The sequence below is a fragment of the Amblyraja radiata genome, chromosome 26 (genome assembly GCF_010909765.2).
Source record: "Amblyraja radiata isolate CabotCenter1 chromosome 26, sAmbRad1.1.pri, whole genome shotgun sequence".
NCBI classification, from domain to species: Eukaryota; Metazoa; Chordata; class Chondrichthyes; order Rajiformes; family Rajidae; genus Amblyraja; species Amblyraja radiata.
The window spans coordinates 23,421,607-23,444,545 of record NC_045981.1 but is presented as its reverse complement, the minus strand read 5'-3'; the positions used below and the strand labels follow the sequence as shown (position 1 = coordinate 23,444,545).

General features: G+C 40.5%; 1 protein-coding gene across 1 annotated transcript in view; it reads left to right on the top strand.

The window, feature by feature from the left end:
- LOC116988061 (voltage-dependent T-type calcium channel subunit alpha-1G-like) overlaps nt 1–21,979 on the top strand; it is a 225,078-nt gene extending 203,099 nt beyond the window's left edge. The window contains exons 32-34 of the mRNA XM_033044505.1: nt 6,536–6,719; nt 7,982–8,148; nt 20,443–21,979. Coding sequence (XP_032900396.1) covers nt 6,536–6,719; nt 7,982–8,148; nt 20,443–21,291 — 1,200 coding nt within the window. The 3' untranslated portion in view covers nt 21,292–21,979. The remainder of the gene's footprint in view (nt 1–6,535; nt 6,720–7,981; nt 8,149–20,442) is intronic.
- Nucleotides 21,980–22,939: the final 960 nt, after the last annotated feature.

Genomic DNA, 22,939 nt, shown 5'->3' with positions numbered 1-22,939 from the left:
TTTAAAAAGAGGCAGAGGTGGTTAATTGCCAAGTTGACTAAAATTATATTGTTCTATTGTCACTGGGGCAATGTACTCCTCTGAAATTGTAAGTCTGGGCTCTGTATTGTAAAAAAGTAGGGGTGGTTTTGCAAGGAGACTGGAAATTGGGGACAGGAGTTGAAGTGTGGAATGGCCTGAATCCATCTGGATAACAGAGTAGGTTCAAGAGGTTAAATCTCCTTATTCTTTGTTTAATAACCAATTAACTTGCAGCAATGAACATTTCATTTTTTAATATATGTATTTAGTTCTGTCTGAGAGATGCATGAAGATTCCAGCAATATTCCACCCCCCAAATGTACTTTGAAAGCAACAGCGTAAAAATGATTATTTCACTCAATTAAATTAAAGCTAGAAATTGGCAACATGAGTTGCATGCGACTAAACTATGACAGTCCCATTGGTTGTACTCATGAACACATGTGTGATGAAGTGCTCCTTGAGACCGCTAACACTTAACAGGGCTTAGTAAATAAACAAAGGTGAGGTATCAGGAGCTGCTGGCATAAGTGCGACTGTGCCCCATGTGAATCATAGTTCCAAGAAGGCAAGTGGAGAAGTAGGAAATTGGGAGAGGGTAAAATGATAATAAATGCTTTGTAGCTTTAGCGAACTGTACACAAAAGGAAGAGAAAATCATTTTAGTTCGCAAGCGCTCAATGCACATGAACTGGTTATACTCACCACTGGTAAGTGAGTGTGCAGTCTATTGAGGTGTAAAGTCCATTGTGAATTGTTGTCCTAGATTCTCACAACTGGTCATCTTTCCCTGTTTAGATCCCTCTAGCTGAGATGGAGGCTGTTTCTCTGACGTCTGATATTCAGTCTGAGAAATCGTGGTCGTTAGCACTGACAGATGACTCTTTGCCCGATGATGCAAACGTATTCTTACTAAATACGCTAGAAAGCAATGTACTTATTCCAAACCAGTATTCTGCTTATACCAGGGCTCGAAATACTCTACCACCTAATTTATATCTAGTTATAATAATGTGCTCAATAACTGGACAGTGTCAAACCTAGCCTGACTTCCATCTCTTTGTGTTTCTCGAGATTAGTTACCACTTCAGGATGTCCGAAATCATCAACTGAAATGCAATTTGTGATTAAGCTCCATCATCATTTTCATAAAGTTCTACATAAAATCAACAAATTCCAATTGTGCTGCAATTATGATTTGGAAATTCAAAATTCTTATCTAACAGTTATCGCTGTTAGTGGTGTCTGGAAATAGGACTTAAAAGAAGCCTAGTATATAGAATGTCAGATCTCTTTATCAAGTACGGAATACAAACATTTTATTATTTTATATCTTATTTCTGATGGCACAATTGTCGGTCAGTCTTTCCCTATCACAGTCTTTCCCTATCACAGTGCCTTTCAGATTACCACCACAAAGTATTAAAGGCAGGTATCCTACCTGTTCAGTTAGCCAATTAATATGGAATTGTTAACATATTCTTTGGAATCATGAGTTAATATGAGCCTATTTTCAAACTTATTCAAATCCTAACTAAATGATGATGTTATTGATCTTCTATCTCTGCAGCTTACGAGCTTAGTGATTCATGTACAAAACACTCTGCATGGAAAACAAAAAATGATTTCCCACATTTGGCACATTAATTGTACCATAAATCTATGGGGAATTCAACAACACCCTGGATCTTTGACATAGTGTAACATCCCACAAGAGCGTTAACAAATTAAATTTAACACCAAACCACAAACGATGATTTTATAACAGATGATCAAAAGCTTGATCAAAGATGTAGTTTTAAGGGTCCCAAAGATGGGCAATCATATATGTTTAGGATAGGATTTTCAGAGCTTATGGGATTTACTGTAGAATATTGGTTGCTGTTCACGTGGTGATTTATATTTGGCTGTTCAAGAAAGCAAATTAGACAGGCTGGATACTTCTGAGTGTTGTAGGGCTAAAGGAGGTTGTAAATGGAAAAGGCAGTGCCAACAAAAGAATTTTAAACCAAAGTAAGGATGTTAAAACTGGCTTTGCATAAGGGTCAAGTCATGAGTGTTTTATTGTCATATGTCCCAGACAGAACAATGAAATTCTTACTTGGAGCAGCACAACAGAATATGTAAACGTAGTACACTGTAAACAATATCATAAATGAGAAAAACAACAGGAATCGATGAGCACAGGGATGAATGGTAAACAAGGCTGTGTAAGTTAGGGCATAGGCAGCAGAAACATGAAAGACCTTCATGTTTATAGTGAATGAAACAAGTAATGCTATAAGGAAGGTATAGGAATAGCCAAGGCTAAGGTAGAAAAGTCATGGATGACAGCATTAGATAAGATAAGGTAGAAGTGGTGTGTAGAAAGGAACTGCAGATGCTGGTTTAAACCGAAGATAGACACAAAAAGCTGGAGTAACAGGCAGCATCTCTAAAGAAGGGTCACCCATTCCTTCTCTCCAGAGTTGCTGCCTGTCCTGCTGAGTTACTCCAGCTTTTTGTGCCTATCTAAGGTAGAAGTGGTGTTGAGAGATGTTATGAAAAGTCAAGAGTTAAGTTAAGCGTGTTTAATTGTCATCTGAAGCAGTAACAAACCAATAAAATTATTTGCTGCAGCCTAACAATGCAATAATACATAGGTAAATACATAACAATCAATAATACAATAAATTGATAACAGTAATACTAGCTAACCATAATAGTGCGAAACAAATCTGTGGCGCAACCAGAGCCACTGTCCATAGAATATCATAGTTGCTGAGGTAGTGCTTAGTGTTGTGCAGTGTTCAAGGGCCTGATGGTTGCTGGGAAGAAGCTGTTTTGGAACCTGGGATTGGAAATAGATGGCCTTAATATTGAGCATAGTCTGCGGTTCATCACAAAGTCACACGCAACATCAAATTTGAAGATACACTGTTTCGGGTAATTGCTAGAGAGAACAATGGAGTAAGGAGTGGATCTCTTGGTGACAATTCCTGCTCTTGCAAAACTGGATATTGAACAAGCAGCCTAACCATTTAAAGATGGTGTCGACTTCAAAAGAGATCACGGTGAAGTAGAGCTGGGAATCATCGATGTACATGTGGAAACTGATCCTGTGTTTTAAATGGTGTCACCAAGCATGTAACTGAGAAACAGGAGGGGCCAGGGATAAATACCAGTCACTGGTGCACAATCAGTAGTGAAGCCATTTCTAATTCTGGGTAAATAAGAACGGAATCAGGCAGGTGTAGAATCAAGGAAAGTCTTTGGAGAAGGATCGGATGGAGTTAAAAAGTAGAGCCTGGTTGAGAAGGACGTGTCACAATCACTTTGGATGTCATTTGCAAAACAAAAAACCTGACTAAAGAGATTCAGAGTAGAATTCCACAAAAGATGAGTGCAAACTTGGGAGGGTGAGATTGGCTGGTACTTTGCAATGATGTAGGAGTCAACTTTGTTGAGTACGGGGCCATTATGACAATTTTGAATAAAAGGAAACAGTGATTAGGGGAAGAGTAACATTGACACTACCAGCTCAAATAGGATAGAAGAATGGAAGCACGGTAGATAAAAGTTTGGAGGACTTATGCATTTTGTGTTGACAATGAGCTAATTACAGATGGTAGGAGCTAAAAGTAAAATGCATTAAAAGCAGGGCTTGCATACTGGTTATCCTTCCTTGCCTCTCACAAATGATATCATGGGCCTTGATGAGACATCAGAGGCATTAAACCTAACCACAACCCATCATTTAATGGCCACTCAAAGCTGCAGGTGAGACACATTGAGCACCAGATAGATTGAACAGCCAGGGTATGCATGTAATAGCCCGATCTGTCCTTGCTAAGATTCGTTGATCTCACTCCGTAAATCAAACATGATAAATAAAGGACATTCCAAAAAAGTATGTAATTTCAGAAAATAATTATATTCTAAGGTTAAAGCTCCAAAATGTTCAGCTGATACTAGTAAGAGTCATAAAAGCAAAGTTTAAGTAAATAGCGGCAACACCAAAGCTCTGAATGAGTGTCCGACTAGGAAGGTCCTACGCTTGCAGACACAATTGTGTCAATATTCTAACGTTGCAAAAACAGTGGAGGGTACAGGTTGCATGTTATAAACTCCATCGACATTTACCTTGACTTTGGACGATTGAAACTAGAGACAAAACATGACAGTAAATGATCTGTGGATATCCAACTTTAATAATGTGATATTATGCATTCCCTTTCTTGGAAAATGCACAAAGGAAGAGTATTTCTGGCCCTGATTTATATATAAACCCATCTGCTCCTCTCGCTGCCAAAGCACTTGACATTTTCAGGCTAATGTGTAGACTAATGCTTTCATCTGTTGCGCAACAAATTCTTTTTATCAAGCCAACATTTCTGGATCCTGTATTTGTCTTCTGTTGAATGTGCTTCTTGTTCGTGTCATTTCATCATTGAATATGTCTCCTGTGGCAGAGTGATACAGAAATTCTGTTGTGCTATGTTCTAGCTGGTACCAATGACAATGAATACTATTCCTATCATGCCTCATGCAAAAGCATGTGTTTAATGGACAAAATTGATGCCAGAAGCTGATTTATTCTGAATGAACAATTTGCTTTAAATGAAAAACTGTTTCCCTTATGCAGATGTAAATCTTCCTGATAATCCTGTGGTACAGATGTGTTACAATGAGTCCGAGACAACAAAAAAAGATTCTGATATTGTTGCAAGTATTTAGAATTGATGCATTGTTCCCTTCAATCTAGTGTTGCCATCTCAACAGATTGCATTCATTGTAATTCCAGTATATTTCCTGTTTTATTTTATTTGAGGTTCGTGCATCTCAGCCTAGACTTTAAGGAGGGAGGAGCATTTTGTTTTAAAAAGACAGCAGAGGTTAATGCCCCTCTGGCGCTCTACTCTTAGATGTTCTCATCCAACCTCCCAGGCGTTTCTGCAGCTTCAATTCATCTCAGAGTTATATATTGTTGTAACAAGAGTTTACCCAACTGCAGAGAAGGAGTACCCAGGGTGATCTGTAGATTAGGCAAGAGTGAGATGATCCTGATGTCTGATAACCAGATTCAGCCCTCTTAGGCATGGACATTTAGGTGGATCTGATGCTGAAAAATAACTGGTGTGAGTGAAACTATTTCCCAAAACATTGCTCTACATTAAGGACTGGAGTGACTTGACTGAGAAAGAATGACAAAATTATTCATTTGGACAATGAGATGCAGAATATATCCTGAATAGATTCTTGTTAATAGAAAGTGATGGAAACTGTGCACAGCTTTTAAAATTTATATTCAAGGGGATACATGATATGGGTATCTTTAATGGGAGCAATGTTTTACATATAGAGGACACGTGGCTTACCTTTGAAATGATTTCCAATGTAAGCAGTAACATAAAGTACACCTTCCGATAAAGAGTAGAGATGATATCTAAAATATAGTAATAGTATGTTAAATATACATTGAGACAACAGAGTCTAATAATTGTGATGTATATAAAGGGAAGAACTACTGTCTTACAGATAGCAATGTCCACTGTGTAAAGTGTTGAAGCACATTATATCTGATAGGCTAAGCTGGCAGCATCAAACATATAGGGCAAGTGAGAAAGTATGCTCTAAAGCAGTGGTTCCCAATCTTTTTTAGTTCATGGCCCCCTTGGGCTCTTTAATTTTTCTGTGGCCCCCCCTGACATTATTAGCGGGAAAAAAAGTGGCCCCCTTCATTGAACCTGTGGCTCCCTAAATCCCCCAATTATTCTGTGGCCCCCCTGAAATTTGCCATGGCACAAATTAAAAAAATAAGAAATGGCAGTGGTGGTGATAGAAATTCACCTTGAGTGGCAGCATTGAACAATAATATATCCACGTATTTGGCTTCAATAAAACCGAACAACAGGTGGGTGGATCAAGGACAGGATAGATTTAGTTTTGTTTTGTTTAGAGATAACCAGGTTGGCGCACATTTTTACATTTTTACCCCATAATTTTTATCTTCTGGATTTTCACTGACAGGTTATTCTTAATAATTATCCTTAGTTATCAAGCATATGCTTCCCAATTTGTAGAACAGTTGCCTCGTTTGCGTTAATAACTTAAATGGGTTACTAGAAAAACGGCTCGTAGCTTCTGATGATGCATTTGAAAATGTCGTATTGAGGAATATGACATGCATGCAGAGAAGTTGTGAAGTTGCATGAAGCAGTTGACTGATGGAATTGGCATTGTCATGGTTTGTGTGTCGTGCGGATTGCTGAGTATTGTAATACACTACTGTGTCTGTCGCGATGCAGCGTGTCTATATTGTGATTCATTCGCCTTAACAGCAAAATGATTCAACATTTCCTGCTCAAATGTTTTGTACTTCCTTTTTCATTGTGTCTCTTGCTGTACTGTAGGTCATTTTGTCGCATTGATGACCTTCTGCATGATTGTTTTCTACATTATCTGCAGCTCAGCGTCTTTCAGATGTCATTGTTGCCTTGCCACATGAATTTGACAACAACCTTCTCCCCTGCAGGCTGAGCACACTCAAGAACAAGAGGTGAAGAAGGAGATCCAAGAGAAGAACCTTCTCACTGTGAGGAAACCGTTTGTTGGCCGCACACACTCTCTGCCCAATGATAGCTACATGTTTCAGCCTGTCAACCCCGCTCCATTAGAAGGTCTGCAGGGGTCAGAAAATGATCACAAGACACAGTCTGGTATGTCTTATCTATGAGTGTAAAACTAAAGTCTCTAGGTCAATGATCAAGCAGTAATATGATCAACTTGCTCAGTAACTTCACAGAAAGATACAAGTTAACGTTCTAATCCAGCTAATATGCTAAAAAACAAAAAAAATTCCTATTCATTATGATAACAATTGTTGTTAAAAGCGGATGGAATTGTCTTTCTGTTAAGTTCAACATTGTTTCCTGCCCTAAATGACACCTTGTCTCTTGGGCATCTTCACTGTTGTAATTACAATGTTGTCAATGAATCATTCGTATCCTACATTTTGATGTACATTGTGACACCTCTTACAGGCAAAATAATGAACTGAACATTATATTGTTGCTTCCATGCATTTCCCAACATTTGTCAGTAAATAAATGAATGCAGGGCAGTTATTGCCAATTTAGTTCTTATCGCTGTTATAAGATCTTGCTGAAAAATGTGCTCACTGTTTACGATTTGATTGGACTGACCTATTTGCTTCGATTCCAGTCTGCCCTGGTTCTTTATAAAAATGTTCAACAGTCTACACAGTGAAAACCACTAATCCTATGTAGAAGGTGTTTGCTACTTTTAACTATTTTGTTGTTGTAGCTCATCTTCAAGTTTAGTCTTATTCTATTTGCAAAAACTTTAAATGCCTTAATTTAACCCGATCAGTAATTCTTTCCCTCTATATCAGTAGATTTGGGATCCAAGATCCACTCCTGGACATGAGCATGCATGCTGCTCTGACACTTAGAGGGAGTACAGTACAGTAGAGGGAGTGCTGTTGGGTTGTAGGAACAGTTTTTTGAATGAGTTATTCAACTGAGTTTAAACTCTTGCAGGTGGATATCCCACAATATTTTGCATAGAAAAGAATGGAGATTCTTCTGGTTCATTCAACAATATTTATCCTCCACCAATGCCACTAAAAACAGGACAACTGGTTATTCAGTGGGTTGCTAATTGTGGAATCCCTCTTTTCGTAAACTGGCTGCCGCATTTCTCTGGACAAGTGGTCCAGATCTGTGAAGATCTTTAGGGCATCCTGAGAAACAATATCACTGAATTTCTATTGTAATAATTAGAGGGGAAGGCCTGTAAATTGTCTTTTATTGTTGCAATAATCTTTTTAAAAGATCATTGGTTGGAAATAGGTATCCCGATTAAAAACTGGCAAATAACACTGGATTAGAAATCTCCTGAAGAATTGTTTATTGGTTAGAAACATGGTCAATAATCACTGTTGCAAATTGTTCCCTAGGTTCAACCACATCGGTTCGTTCTCAGCCCACAGACACCAGTGGCCACCTCCAAGTTCCTATGGAGTTCCTCCCTGTCAGCCATCAGAACAGTTCTGATTCTGAAAATATCCCGAAGATTCCTCCCCCTCGGAAACCTCTGAGCGCCCACAGAATGCTGCGTAGACAGGTTGGTATCAGTGTTGAAAAGCCTAAGTTCAGCACACTTTTCAAGTGACAACTTCCACCCGAGACATTTTCTGTCTGCAGATCTTGCTTCATCTCTCAACCCCATATTTCCCTTATCCCACCTTTTCCCCCTCCCCTGGTACCACTTCCTCCGGCCTTACATTATTTCTCCTCTTATTCCCTCATCTGATACCCTTTTGTTTACTTTCCATCTCTAGTCTTTGTTACCTACTCCACCCATCTGCTAATCACTCCTCTTCCCCACCTATATCCATCTACCACTTGTGTAGGAAGGAACTGCAGATGCTGGTTTAAACTGAAGATAGACACAAAAACCTGGAGTTACTCAGCGGGTCAGACAGCATCTCTGGAGAAAAGGAATAGGTGACATTTTGGATCGAGACGGGAATTTCCCTTCTTCAGGGAAATGTCACCTACTCCTTTTCTCCAGAGATGCTGTCTGACCCGCTGAGTAACTCCAGGTTTTTGTGTCTATCTTCCATCTATCACTTGCCAGGCTTTGCCCTACTCCACCTCACTTTTCCAGCTTTCTCCCCACTAGTCCAATGCAGTGTTCTCCAGCACTTGCTTTGCTCAAAATTCCAGTATTTGCAGTTTCTTGTGTCTCAAACTTGCTTCCTTTTCTCATACAACCGTAAACATGGGGATGCTTTTATCCAGAATTTATTTCAATTCTTTTTAAATGTTTATTTTCATGCCTAATATTAAAAGAAAAGGAATCACACTTGGTAATCATATTTGACTCCCATCATTCTGTCTCTACAGGTGGTGGAGTTGCTGTTGCGCAGCACCAGAGACCTGGGTTCGATCCTGACCTTGGGTGCAGTCTGTATGGAGTTTGCATGTTCTCCCAGTGACTGTCTTGGGTTTCCTCCAGGTGCACCTGTTTCCTCCCACATCACAAAGGCATGCCAGTTTGTAGGTCAATTGGCTTCTGTAAAATTGCCCCTGGTATCTAGGGAGTGGATGAGAAAGTGGGAATGCAAGATTGCATAGAACAAGTGTAAATGGGTGGTCGATGGACAGTGTGATGTATGTTAATCACACAAATCAACAGCAGACCTTTTTGAGCAGTTGTTACCATGCCCTCTATTTCTCCTCACCAATATCCCATCTTGTTGCTTGTTCCCATCCTGGGTAGATTTATGCAGTCATCTGACCCTATGTATTTCAGTCTGATCTCCCCTTTCTGAGTAATATAATAATGTCTAGTTTAGTTTAGAGATACAACGCAGAAACATGGCTTCAGCCCATCGAGTCCCAGCCAACCTGCAATCCCTGCAAACTACCACTATCCTACACACCAGGGATCATTTTTGCCAAAGCCATTTAATCTACAAACCTGTATATGTTTGGAGTGTGGGAGGTAATCGGAACATGCGGTGAAAACTCACGCAGGTCACGGGGAGAACGTACAAACTGCATATAGAAGCAACGGTAGTCATGATCCAACCAAAGTTTCTGGCACTGTAAGGCAGCAATTCTACTGCTGCGCCAGCATCTCACCCAGGTGTCTATTATTTGCTGAGTATTGTGTCCATGTTACATCCAATGTACTTCTCATATTATATAATTTATTGATTATCATTCGTGCCCCATTGGTTTGGAACTTGCAGAATTGCTGTCATTTCTCTACACAAGTACAGATACGTTTGGGAAATGTACTTGGATCTGTAGGTTGAGAACTTGCTGGACACTTCATTGACAATTTCCTGAATATTTCCTGAAGTTGCACATCTATAAACTACCTGGCCTATAGTTTCCAACCTTTTGTCTTCATTCTTGAACAAGGGAGTCGCATTTCGGGTTCACCAATCCACTGGTGTCATCGCAGAATTCATACATTTTGTAAACCTTCCATATCTATGCAGCTATAATTCCTTTAAAACACTTTGATGTAGGCCATTTGATCCTGGTAATTAGTTTGCCTTTAACCCTGTGGGTTTTGCTAATACCTTATCCTTGTGATTGGCATTTTTTCAAATTTGTTAATGCTACCTGAGACGACTGTTTCCATCAGGATCTAGAATCTGTTACCATCAGGATATTTGCAGTGTTCTTCATGGTGATTATCTTTCTTTTTATATATGCACAGACACCATTACTTGCAAATTTTCTCTCAATATTAATTTTCTCCTTTTCTATGAATATTTTAGTCTTGTTGCTGGTTCCTGAAATTCCCAATCCACGAGTCCTTGCTACTTTGTATGCCTTACTTTTCAATTTAACTTTATTCTTAACCTCTTTTGTTAACAACGGATAGTTCCTCTTTCTCATGTAATGTCTCTTTCTAGTTGAGATAGAATTCTGCTGAGCATTATGAACAAACTGTTTCAATATCTGCCACTGCTATCTCCTGACCTAATTGGAATTGGAGTGGCATTGGGAATTTAAGTGCCATGACACAGAAAGCTCAGTGGATTAAGCATAGGTTCCCCACAAAGTGGTCACCTGGTTTCTGAATACAGAAGAAGGAAGAGGTGAATGGACAGGTGTTCTATTTTCTCCGGTTGCACGGGAAGGTGCTGTTGGATGGGGAATGGTGAATGGGGACCGAAGAGCGGATAAGACGGAGTTACAAAGTGAGCGGACCCTGTGAAATGCAGAAATAGGAGGAAGGGCAAGATGTGACTGTTGGTGGGATCATGTTGGACTTGGCGGATATTGTGAAGGATAATAATTTGGATGAGAAGAATGGTGGGGTGTTTTCCAACAAGGAGTAAGCGTTGAATAGCATAAGTATAAATGATAAATTCAGATTTACGAGGCAAGTAGACATGGTAGGGGTGGGTCACTGATGACAGCAACTTTTAACCCATAATGTTGTGGTCAGGTCCCCACCTTGTAATATGTATTGTGCCATGAACTCACCTTTCCTGTGTTTATTATGTACCAATACCACCTTATGTATGATAATCAAATATCTATCTCCAGTGAAAGACACAAAATGCTGGAGTAACTCAGCTGGTCAGGCAGCATCTCTGGAGAACTATTGGTATGTAATAAAATACTCATAAAATTACACGGTGGCGATCTGACCACAGCATTATTGGTTAAGAAGGAACTGCAGATGCTGAAAAAATCGAAGGTAGATGAAAATGCTGGAGAAACTCAGCGAGTGATGCAGCATCTATGGAGCGAATGTTATCTGAAGAAGGGTCTCGACCCAAAACGTCACCTATTTCTTCATTCCATAGATGCTGCCTCACCCACTGAGTTTCTCCAGCATTTTAATCTACCCACAGCATTATTGGTAACGGTTTGGGTTGGGTCCCTTCTTCAGACTGATTGTAGTGTGGGGATGAGTGGGGGAGAAGAAAGTTGGAAGAGAGGAGGTGCAGGACAAAGCTTGGCAGGTAATAGGTTGATACAGGTGAGGGGTATTTTGATAGGCATATGGTGGATAAAGGCCAGAGATGGTATTGGGGTCATGTTGGAGATGACAGAAATGTTGGAGGATGATGTGTTCAATGCAGAGGCTGGTGAGGTAATGATGAGGAACGCTATTCTTGTACTGTCTGGGAAGAGGAGGAGCGAGAACATAGCTCTGGGACACAGAGGAGATACAGGTAAGGGATCCATCTATGACAGTAGATGGGAAACCATGTTTCATCTCTGACAGCAGGATGGAAAACCATTACCTGCCAGGCTTTGTCTTGCCCCTCTTCTCTTCCAGCTTTCTTTCCTTCCTCCCTACAATCTGTGCAAAGAAGGATCGCAACCCGAAAAATCACCTACCCTTGCTCTCCAGAGATGCTGCCTGACCCACTGAGTTACTCCAGCTTGTTGTTTTTTTTTGCAAACTAGCATCTGCAGTTCCTTTTATCCACTATCTCCAGCGGGTTTTTTTTTAAACAAAAGATACTGGTATGCCTATCAATTGAAAATGAAGCTACATATACCACAATGTTCTCCATCATTATATCCTCCTATTTTGATTTTGTGATCAATTAGCTTCCATTTTATGAAACTAATAAGTAAGAACCATAAAATTAACACGTTAAATATTAACGATATTATTAAAATAATATACACTAAAGAATTTACAAAGCATACATGTCATTTTGTTGAAGAACAAAATAATGACGTTAATACAGCCTTCAATCCAGCAGTTCACACAACACCATTGGCAGCTGAACATCATGTAATTACATCCCAGCTACGGCTATGACGACCTAAAAGCTGCTTAAGCTTTTTGAAGGAGCCTGACAACAATTCAATGCATTCAATTGTCATCAGGCTCTCAAAAAGCTTTTAAACTTTAGTAATCTCTTTGTAATAAAATTAATAATTTAAAATTAAAGAGCTTAAAATTTAGAATACAAAAAAAATAGTTTTTAGCTTTTCAGAGGTGCTGGTATGCCATACCAGAACATATCATAAGAAGCACTTCCTATCTCATTCTGTGTAATGTTATCATAATCCCATCCTGTCCTGTTTTTTGTTATCCTGTGAGTCCGCAATCTTGTAACTGATTGAATATACACATAATAAAACAAGACAGGACAGGATGGGATTATAACAATACACAGTGTGTGTTAGAGAGTGTAAGTGTCAATGAAGCGGCGACAACACCCGGAGTGAGCGGAGACTTGGCGATGTCCGAGGAGCATTTCCCTCTCTCCCGCCCCTGGAATGTGGGCCGGCCCTGGTGCTCTGTGCCCAGCTGTGGTTCGGGGGAGGTGAGGGACAGTGACCCGGGGGTCCGGGGGAGGTGAGGATCAGTGACCCGGGGGTCGGACATCAGAGCGGAGCCTTAGCCCGAGATTCATCCCCGCTCCGGAGGCGGCACCGACGGCCCCACTCACCCGGTCCGCTCCTGGCTCCGGGCCAGGGTTAAAACTCCATGTGGTGTGGACAGAGTGGCCGCCGGAGGTGAGGGTGGGAGGTGTGAGCGGTGCCTCGGGGTGTAGGTCGGTGCTGGGACCACCGCCGTGTCTCACCTATCACACCATCTGCACGGGAATGTGAATGCGGGTGAGGCAGCATCTATGGAGCGGTAGACAAAACTGCTGGAGAAATGCTTGAGTCTGAAGATGGGTCAAACTCAGATATAGATGCTGCCTCACCTGCTGAGTTTCTCCAGCATTTTTGTCCACATTGCCCTTTTAAATAATGTGCGATGGGCTTAAGCCAATCAAATTGTTCTTTTTTTACGGGAAATCCGCCGACAGAAAACTGTTCTCATTGGTGAGTGTGGAGGAGTGTGATTTTATCTATTTATGTATTTGATTTTGATTTTTAAAATTTGAGCGTGAGAACTTCTGTCATCAGCATGAGGGCGTGAGAATGTCATGAAATGCGTGACTCTCATGCTCAATGCGTGAGAGTTGGCAGCCCTGCAATAGGTCAGTGCCTAACCTTTGCTGGGTGGGAGCAGTTTCAGGGGTCGGATGTGGGTGTCGGGGAAGAGTGGGCGATTGTTTAGTGCCAAGTGGGCAATGATTAGAAGTTTCAAAGGTAAGTAAGAGATTTATAGTAGAAATCACAGCAATCAAGTTAGTGTTTGCCTGAAATTGCCCAGTCAAGTTTATGAAGTGACATGAAACAATTGGAATATGGTCACTGTGATGTTTCACTTCTGATGAAGTTAATTTTCAATTGCTTGATGCTGAAAAATTCAACATGATACAATCTGTTCAAAGAATGCTCTAAATAACATTTATGCCGTTTTTTTTCATTTGGTAATGCTGCATCCCATCCTATCCCATCTCATGAGCAGATCACAATTGCTAAATATACTCTGTTGTTTCTTCTATCAACACACATGTCACCTGGGAGAACTCAAACATAGCAAGGCTATGCCCTTTGACCTATTTCAAAACCTTTAGGCCATTGTCAAACTAGTCCAAGCCATTCTAGCCTTGACGCTAAACCAAGCTTCTTATAGATCCTGATCAACACAGCCTGACACAAAATGCTCACCTCAAATGATCCTGCTATTTTCTATTTCCCAGCAGATGCATGTTTAGCAATATCATTGCCATGTGCTGTTCCAGCAATAAATCATTGGTTTTAATATCTTTATTTTGACACATCATGCATTTCTGTTACCCATCAGCTCACACGCCCAATCTTGCCAGGCCTTATTTACCAACTAGTTGGCCAGAAGATCAATTAAATACATATTCCAATCCATATTCATACTGTTCCTATACTTGTTTCTATGTCCTGGCCCCAACTACTTTGCTTTGGAAGTTAACAGCTCATTTCTTTGTTTCAGGCTTTTTCTTTTACTCGTTCTACTTTACTATTACAGGAGGTTATTTTAGTCCTTGTTCAACTGCATTTAATATACTTTAACTCAAATTCAATTAATAACAGTTGAAGAGTTACCACTGATCTTGAATAACATTCGATGAAAAATAAACATGAAAAATTACTCTTATTCCAACTGTAGGCACATGCGCATGGAACCTATTACAAAATTGCATCCTGTATTTTTCTTTCCGTTGAGTTTAATAGAAACTCGTAAGCTAGGAGATGCACCATGTGCATATCTATTGAAGGTACACTACAATCACCATTCCACGGTTCCTTGAATCTCATATGTACTTCTGTTCAAGCATTGTCAACTTTAATATTATTCACATTCTATTTCATCTCTTTCTCAACTTCTCAAGCCCATAATAAGATGAAAACAGAGCTACCAAGATGTCTATGCTGAATCAACTGTAGGGTGGCAGTTACTTAATTGAGGTAGTTTAATTAGTGTCCTTTGGCTGAGGAGGAATATCTCTCAGGGTTCCCATTGTGCTCTATATCCAAAGTGTTAAGCTATAAAACGCTAATTTATATTGTGGATTTCACCCACAAATGAGATCGGGCCATCTACTGATCAAATAGTCAGGTAGTCAAAAACATAATTTCTGCATGAGCAGAACATTAGGGTCCAAATAAAATGTTCTCCTCAAGATTGCTATTAGTTTTTGCATTGTTGAATTAGTTCATGGCAGAAGCTGAAATTATGAGATAGAAGACAAGATTTGCCAAGATTTAAGATTTGCGGGGTGAATTGAATTAAACAGCTGAGTGATAAAGAGTTTCCCATTATTTAGCTCATATGGGAAACTTGCCTGATGAGGGAAAGCCAAATTATAATACAAAATGCTAAAAGTGAAAATTGTTTCATTTTGCTGAACTAAATTGATATTCCTCATCTTGGCAAACATGAACATTTCTAAGGAAATAGAGGGAAAAGAAGATGATCTCGATAATCAGCATTGGGATTAGTCTAATGGAACCTAATGGAATAAATGTACATTTCCTTTTGCATTTCTAACCTAAGCAGTGGCGGACTGGGTCTAAAAATATTGGTTGCCAGGAGACAAAGGGGGCCCACCCACAACTACAATGCTATCATTTAACAGGGGCCCACTTGCCATCACTTGCTATCACTTCATCAGGGGCCCACTTGCCATCGGGCAAGCTGACACCCTGGCCAATCCGCCACTGAACCTAAGTATGCAACATTAATTTTATTGTGAAAGCCAAAGTTTTCCTTTGTCTAAAACAAAAGCATTTCACAAAACCAAAATACCTCAGATTTTGGAAACAAAATGCTGGAATTACACTGCAGATCAAGCAGCACCTAATTCAACGATTCAATGATGCTTTATGGTCACATGTACCCAGGTATAGTTAGATGCTTTGTTTTGCATACAACTCAGTAAAATCATATGGCATACCTCACCTAGGCAGTACACAAGTGTTGCCATGTGCCTGGTGCCGGCAAAGTTACAAAGTTCACTGAACAGTCCTATCTACTGCCTGTGGCGCACGTGGCAAGTAGCCCCCCCCCCCCCCCCCTTCCCGCCAGGTCCCTTTCGTTCTTGGCGGCCCTCCTCGCTCTCCAGCCGCTCTCCCTCAGCTCTCCGACGGCCCTCCTCCCTCTCCGACAGCTCTCCTCCATCTCCAGTAGCCCTCTTCACACTCCAACAGCCCTCCTCGCTCTCCGACGGCTTACCTCACTATCCGACAGTCCCCTCACTCTCGGCAGTTGCTCGAGGGTCCCTCCCCGCTCTCGGGGAGCGGATCCCATTGACGTCCACGGTGGGCGAGCCAAGCCGAGCTGACTGGAGGACTTGGCCCTACTTGCCGGGATCATTCCCGGTGTGCTGCTCAGCGGGAAAGGAGAAAATGGCCTTTTGATTCTGTCAAAGGTCATTCACCTGAAATATTAATGCATTTTTCTCCACAGATGTTGCCTAACCTGCTGAAAAGTTACATTAATGTTTTCATTTAATTATTCATTTTGTACTTGTGATGCTCAGTCATAAGAAATTACACTGGGGCCATCCAGACAAGATGCCAACAGACAGGAACTTGTTTTATGATATAAGAATTAATTTTATCCAGAAAAAAAGACCAGTTACTGTATTGAAAATATAATAACATTTTTATTCTTTAGTGCTTTGAAGAAATGCATTATAATTTGATTTACTTGCTTTATTATTTTTTTACACTCCTGTGATATTTTTCCCTTTTCTTTTGTGTGTCCAACAGTCTTTAATTTCTTTTCACCAGAGGTCTTTCGTTAATATACTTGTCCACCACCGAAACTCATGTTGTTAATCCATTGCACACCCTCTCCCACTCACAATATGGCAACCTCACCATCACCATTGCAACTCTGCTGACTTGCCTCCCTTATATTTTGATGCTGTTTTACTTGCAGTTCGCATTAACACTGGGTGTTTCTACTTCCTTAGGATTAATGGATGTATGCATGAGAGTTGACACGCTTTTCACCAAACTTTATTAGATTTTTAATCTATTATGCTACGATTTACATGCAAAAAATTCTAATCAGCATTTTAAATAATTTTACATAAAATATATGATCATTGTCAAAAAAACTACGCTGGCAGGTTTGTCCACTAATTCAGTTGATTAAAGGAAACATACCTGGCAAAAGTCAATGAACAGGAGGGCCATTAAAATGTGTGAAGAATGAGGATAATTTTGAGTTTGTGTAGTCATGCACAAAAGGTGGCACTGGTTCACATGCCTGCAATACATTCTTTCTCAATTTTCATTTCCAATACAGATCCAAAATAGGCTGTCGAATGCATCAGCACACTTATGTTCAGTGACAATTATCCCTCAATGGACCTCACATCAAAGGTTCCGCGAGAAAATTACTCACGTCCCTGGCAAGCATGCTCTTACATAAATAAGAATATGGCATTGCGTTATCTCGTTAATTCAGTATGTTATGCGCTGCCCATTGGCGCTAAGTCGCACAGAACAAGATCTATGTCTCAGCTAAGTTAGTTGTGATGATGATAAACTAGGCATCGGTGAACCAGACAGAAGAAAGAAATGTAGTCAAGCTTAGCATTGATTTTCACAGAGTGACCTGGACTTAAAATGTGTGTGAGCATCATGTGAAAAACAAGGACACATTTAACTACAGCTTCAACTCTCCTGAACAGTACTTTGCCGAAGGTACTCGGTGTTCTTTTATAAGATGAATAGCATCTTGAGTAGTTTGCTGAAGGTTTTGAATCCTAGCCATAAAACACATATAAGGGAGATACTGAAGAAAAATAAAATGATAAAGATTGAAAACAGACAAACTGGCAATTTGATGATATGCTCATAGAATTGTGGCCTCTGAATTTAAAAGCAAGAATCTAGTCAGACAGTTTAAGGCTTCCTCTTTATCTTTCTGTCACCACCCCCAAAGAGCATGTGCTTGACTGCACCTGATCCCACCTGTGTCCAGAATTGTGCATCGATTGGTAGTTTTGGGGCAGTCAGCCCCATTCCAGATATGGTAAATAGGAATTGCTTTCCAGAGGAGCAACTAGACTTTCCACCACATTCACACTACTCATTTTACAACCCTTTATTTTTTTGTTTTTCAAATTTAACCATAGAGGGTACAGAAATGCTGTTGGGTGACAACCTCTTTGCTTGACTGCATCTACTGGAGGTTAAGCACTTTGCCATATCCTGGGTCTAGTTGGTATAAAGGAACGAACATTTAGTGCAATAGCCCTAGGCTCTTTCTCCTCACTTTGGAACTTCATGTCTTCATTAGAGAGAAAAAATCATTTTCCACTCCCCCTTCATGATACTTGGTGGCAGGTCAGCAAGTGCAGGAGTGCTGGGTGAATGGTAAATTGCAGGATATGCCGAAAAAAATGTAGGTGCTGCATTTACTTTGTAGCCAGTTAAAGTTTTTAGAGATGGGAGTTGGTCAGGAGATTACTCTGGACTGAAAGGGATGAAGGTTACAGTCATTATTGCATTGAATCAAAGGTAAAGGTTGCCAATTTCATGGAGGTAAAAGTAGGTGGTTTTCAGATGATGAGAATGCAACTCAAGAAGTCAGCTTGAGACCAAATGAGATTAATGTGATATTCATTGTTCCTGTGCCTCACCATACTTGTGCATATGGCAATAAACTTGGCCAGATTTGCCGAACAGTCTGCTTTGGTGGAAATGGCAGCTCAGAAAGGGAATAGTATTGGCAGAAAGGGTGCAGACTTATTTTATTACCAAAAGCAGAGAAGCTTGTCTAGACTTGATTTTGAATAATGAGCATTGGAGAGGTCATGAAGAGCTGTAACATAAATTTAAATTTTGAATCAGACCTTCTGCATTTGGATGTCACTGAGCATCAGTGTATAGTCAAAGAAGAGAAGTATGACAAGAAATGTGATGTAAAGAGATGCCAGTTTGGGGAATGTTATGACTATGATTGAACAGTTAAAAATGGAATGAACCAAGAATAGATCTACCAAGTTGTACAGTAGAAGAAAAACTTTGGAGGAAGATAATTTCTAGGTTGTCAAAGGTTGCAAATGTGTCAAAGAAAATTATAAGGAAAAAAGATGCAAAGTGCTGGAGTAACTCAGAGCTCAGGCAGCATTTCTGAAGAACATGGATAGATGACTTATCAGGTCAGCATCGTTCTTCAGATGAGTCTGCTAGATGGTCCCAACCTGGAACATCACCTCACCATGCTCTCCAGAAATGCTGCCTGACCCGCTCGCTGAGTTACTCTAGCACTTTGTGTGGGTTTTTTTTAGTAAACCAGCATCTGCAGTTCCTTGTATCTGGAAAATCATAAGGAACATTATTTGACAGAGAACATGTTTAAGAACTGGAGGGGTTGTAGAAATTAGAAATGAGATGGAAGTCTGCAAGTTTAATTTTAAGGGATGGTGATTTTTTAATAAGGAAAGATTTATAATGTGTGCTGAAATAAGGACCAGGAAGCAAATTTGTTAGTTTTCAATTTAGTGGGAGTGGATTCAAGAGTTTAATGTCTCACGACAAGTTGTCCACAGAGAGGATATGAGACCAAAGGGAAGAGAAAATGGAACGGTTCAGGGCCAGAACTTGCACACAGAGATGCCTGGGTGAAATGTTTGGTATTGTGGATAAAGGGATGTAGCAGGGGCTCCTTAATGACAGAGGGTTGTGATCTTGTCGTGGAGTGGAATCATCTGGCATTATCTTGATAGGTGGAATATTCTGGGTGCCTCTGGCCCAAAATCAATTCCTGTGGCTCAGCCAGAAATAATGATGGATTTATAAACTAGTTATGGAAAAAGATTTCAGGAGACCACTCATGTGAAATGCAAGGCCATAACTTTGCTCAATCTCGCAACATTGGTGAAGTGGGTGAATAAGTTTCACTTTCACCAGTTGGACACTGTAGCAGTAAAGCAGATTGTTCTCCCAACACTTGCAACCCCCAGCCGGTCACATAGTGACTCATGCAGCCAAACACCCAGGGGAACTGCTCCACTGTCTGACAAGGAAGGTGGAAATTACCACCAATCTCCAAAGTAGCTGCTGACTCTCGTACTTTTCCCACAGCCTACGTCATTTATCACCCTCCTGCGTTCTCATTCATTCTCTTACAGGCAAAGTTTTACATCAAGCTCACCAAGATTTGGGAATATTTTGTTTCATCGTGAATACAAAATTAAGATCAGTCTACCTTGCAAACTTTTGAATGGTCAAAATCCCTAATATCTAGTCAGTTATGCCCAGTAACCTCAATCACATAGTGCCTATATTGTTATTGTTCATTTATTGTTCATTTAGTACATTAATCAATACTGATCAACATGTTAAATTAAACACATGTGTGTAACTCACTGAACTTTTTATGATTTGTGCAAAATTCTTTAGGTGCCATTTGTCAGATTATTTAGCAGAGCACCAAAACAGATTTAACAAGTGTAATCATACTAACTTGCATTATCCTGTTCTGTTCCTCCCTCACCCCACAATTTAACATCCAACTTAGGTCGCTGTAACAAATGACGCTCTGGATCCACTGTATACGGATTCTAAGGAAAATTTGCAGATACAGCCTAATAATGAACCTTCGTCCTTGAATGTGTCTGTGCCCTGTGTGTCTGCTGTACAACCGTCTATGGTGTTAGTGCCTGCCTCACCCAACTCACCAACCAAACACAGTGTCCACATCCAACAACACAGCCATAACCAGAGAAACATTACTAATTATGTGACTTCCCCACGTCACATTCGGAACCCGTTCAGGGAACTCCCTGACTCAGCAGACCAGGAAGTCTCACAAATCAACAGCAACAAGCGAGCTGCCAAACTTCCCGTGTGCCCCCCACTACCCACAAAAATCTGCAGCAGCACAGGAAACCTCACGATGAAGGACATCAAAAAGTTTTACAGTGTGGATGCGCAAGGATTCTTGGCCAAGCCCACATCGTGGTTAAATGATCTTCGGAGACATTCAATTGAGATCTGCTCATCTGTTGAAGCAAGTCCTCAGCACCGTTTGTCCTCATCATCATGTTATGCCGTTGGCCAGGCAGAGTCTGAACAGGAGAGTAGCGTGCAAGTAGTGCGACAAAAGCAGAAAATGAGTCCTCCCTGCATTTCGATAGACCCGCCAGAGGGCCAGCGCACTACGCTGCAAGGAACTCACGGACAATTGTCTTCTAGTGACATGTGCTTGAGAAGGCGTGCTCCATCTTGTGACTCAGCGCTTCACAGAGACTCTGTTGACCTTGGAGACCCACCGCCTCCTGAAACCACGCCAGCCTCACCATCCCCGACAAGGGATTTGCTGACTCTTCCCAGTTTTTCCCTGGATCAGACTGAGACTGACCATTGAACGAAAGTGTTCGTTTGTTTTTGTTGCCAAAAAAAAACACAATTTATTTTCCATTCCTAACATCAACAAAAATATCTGCATTTTGACAGGCACTGGAGGCCAAGCCCCCATCAACACCCTTCACCCCATCCAGACAGTCACCAAGGGTATGGAGCCCTGCCTTGCCAGAGCATGCTGCTCTGCCTTGCAGTCAAGCAGATGGTTTTGACTGACCACTTAGTCCAGTGCAGTGGAGCGTCACTTTTTTTAAATGCACAAGGGTATTTTCATTTGAAATTGGATGTAATACATCAAGTGGCAATATTTTCTCAAAAACTTCCAGAACATTCCAAAGTTTACTTTGGATCTCAGATTGGGACGTTAACGATGGGCCTGCTATCAGCATTCCCAGAATGTTTTAAGGTGTTAATTGAAGCTAATTTAAAGTCCAATGAATTGGTCTGGACATTTTCTTTATTCCCTTTAAGGCATAAAGCAAAGATCCAGTCATTAATATATTTAGAAAATATATATATAAATAAAGTAACATGCAATATTTACTCAGTCTGTGTGCTTAAGTGAAATTATTGGTGCCTGGTATCAAAAAATGGCACTCCACTGTAACCGTGACTCTTATGGTCATCTCAGCTTGTAAAAGATGGCATAAGCATGAGACAATATTAAAATGTAGTTGCTGTTATTGGTTTTAGTTATCTTGCAGGGTCCTATTGTTTCCAGAGTTTATTCCCCAATCACATTTTTACTTATTTATTTATTAATTGGTTTGCTCCTTGGAACATTGGTTGAATTTTAGCTACTCGTATTAGTTTGGTAAATTGACGGCATTTACATTTTAAAAGATTCAAATGAACCTGACGCTTCTTAAACCATATTGACTGCAGGCACACTCAAGGTTCTAAGGAATTATTCTGCAATTTTTTTCCCCAAATTTAATGGTTCTCCAGTCGTTAACATGAACTCCATATAACCATATAACAATTACAGCACGGAAACAGGCCATCTCGGCCCTACAAGTCCGTGCCGAACAACTTTTTTCCCTTAGTCCCACCTGCCTGCACTCATACCATAACCCTCCATTCCCTTCTCATCCATATGCCTATCCAATTTATTTTTAAATGATACCAACGAACCTGCCGCCACCACTTCCCCTGGAAGCTCATTCCACACCGCTACCACTCTCTGAGTAAAGAAGTTCCCCCTCATGTTACCCCTAAACTTCTGTCCCTTAATTCTGAAGTCATGTCCTCTTGTTTGAATCTTCCCTATTCTCAAAGGGAAAAGCTTGATCACATCAACTCTGTCTATCCCTCTCATCATTTTAAAGACCTCTATCAAGTCCCCCCTTAACCTTCTGCGCTCCAGAGAATAAAGACCTAACTTATTCAACCTATCTCTGTAACTTAGTTGTTGAAACCCAGGCAACATTCTAGTAAATCTCCTCTGTACTCTCTCTATTTTGTTGACATCCTTCCTATAATTGGGCGACCAAAATTGTACACCATACTCAGTACATTTCAGTTCATATAGATGTTATTGTGCAGAGAGATATGCTTGCAAAAGTGTGAGGGGATAGTGCCATCAAATGGCCATCGCTAAATCATGATGGGAGCCTGTATTAGATATAGTGAAAAATCCCACTCACAGTTAA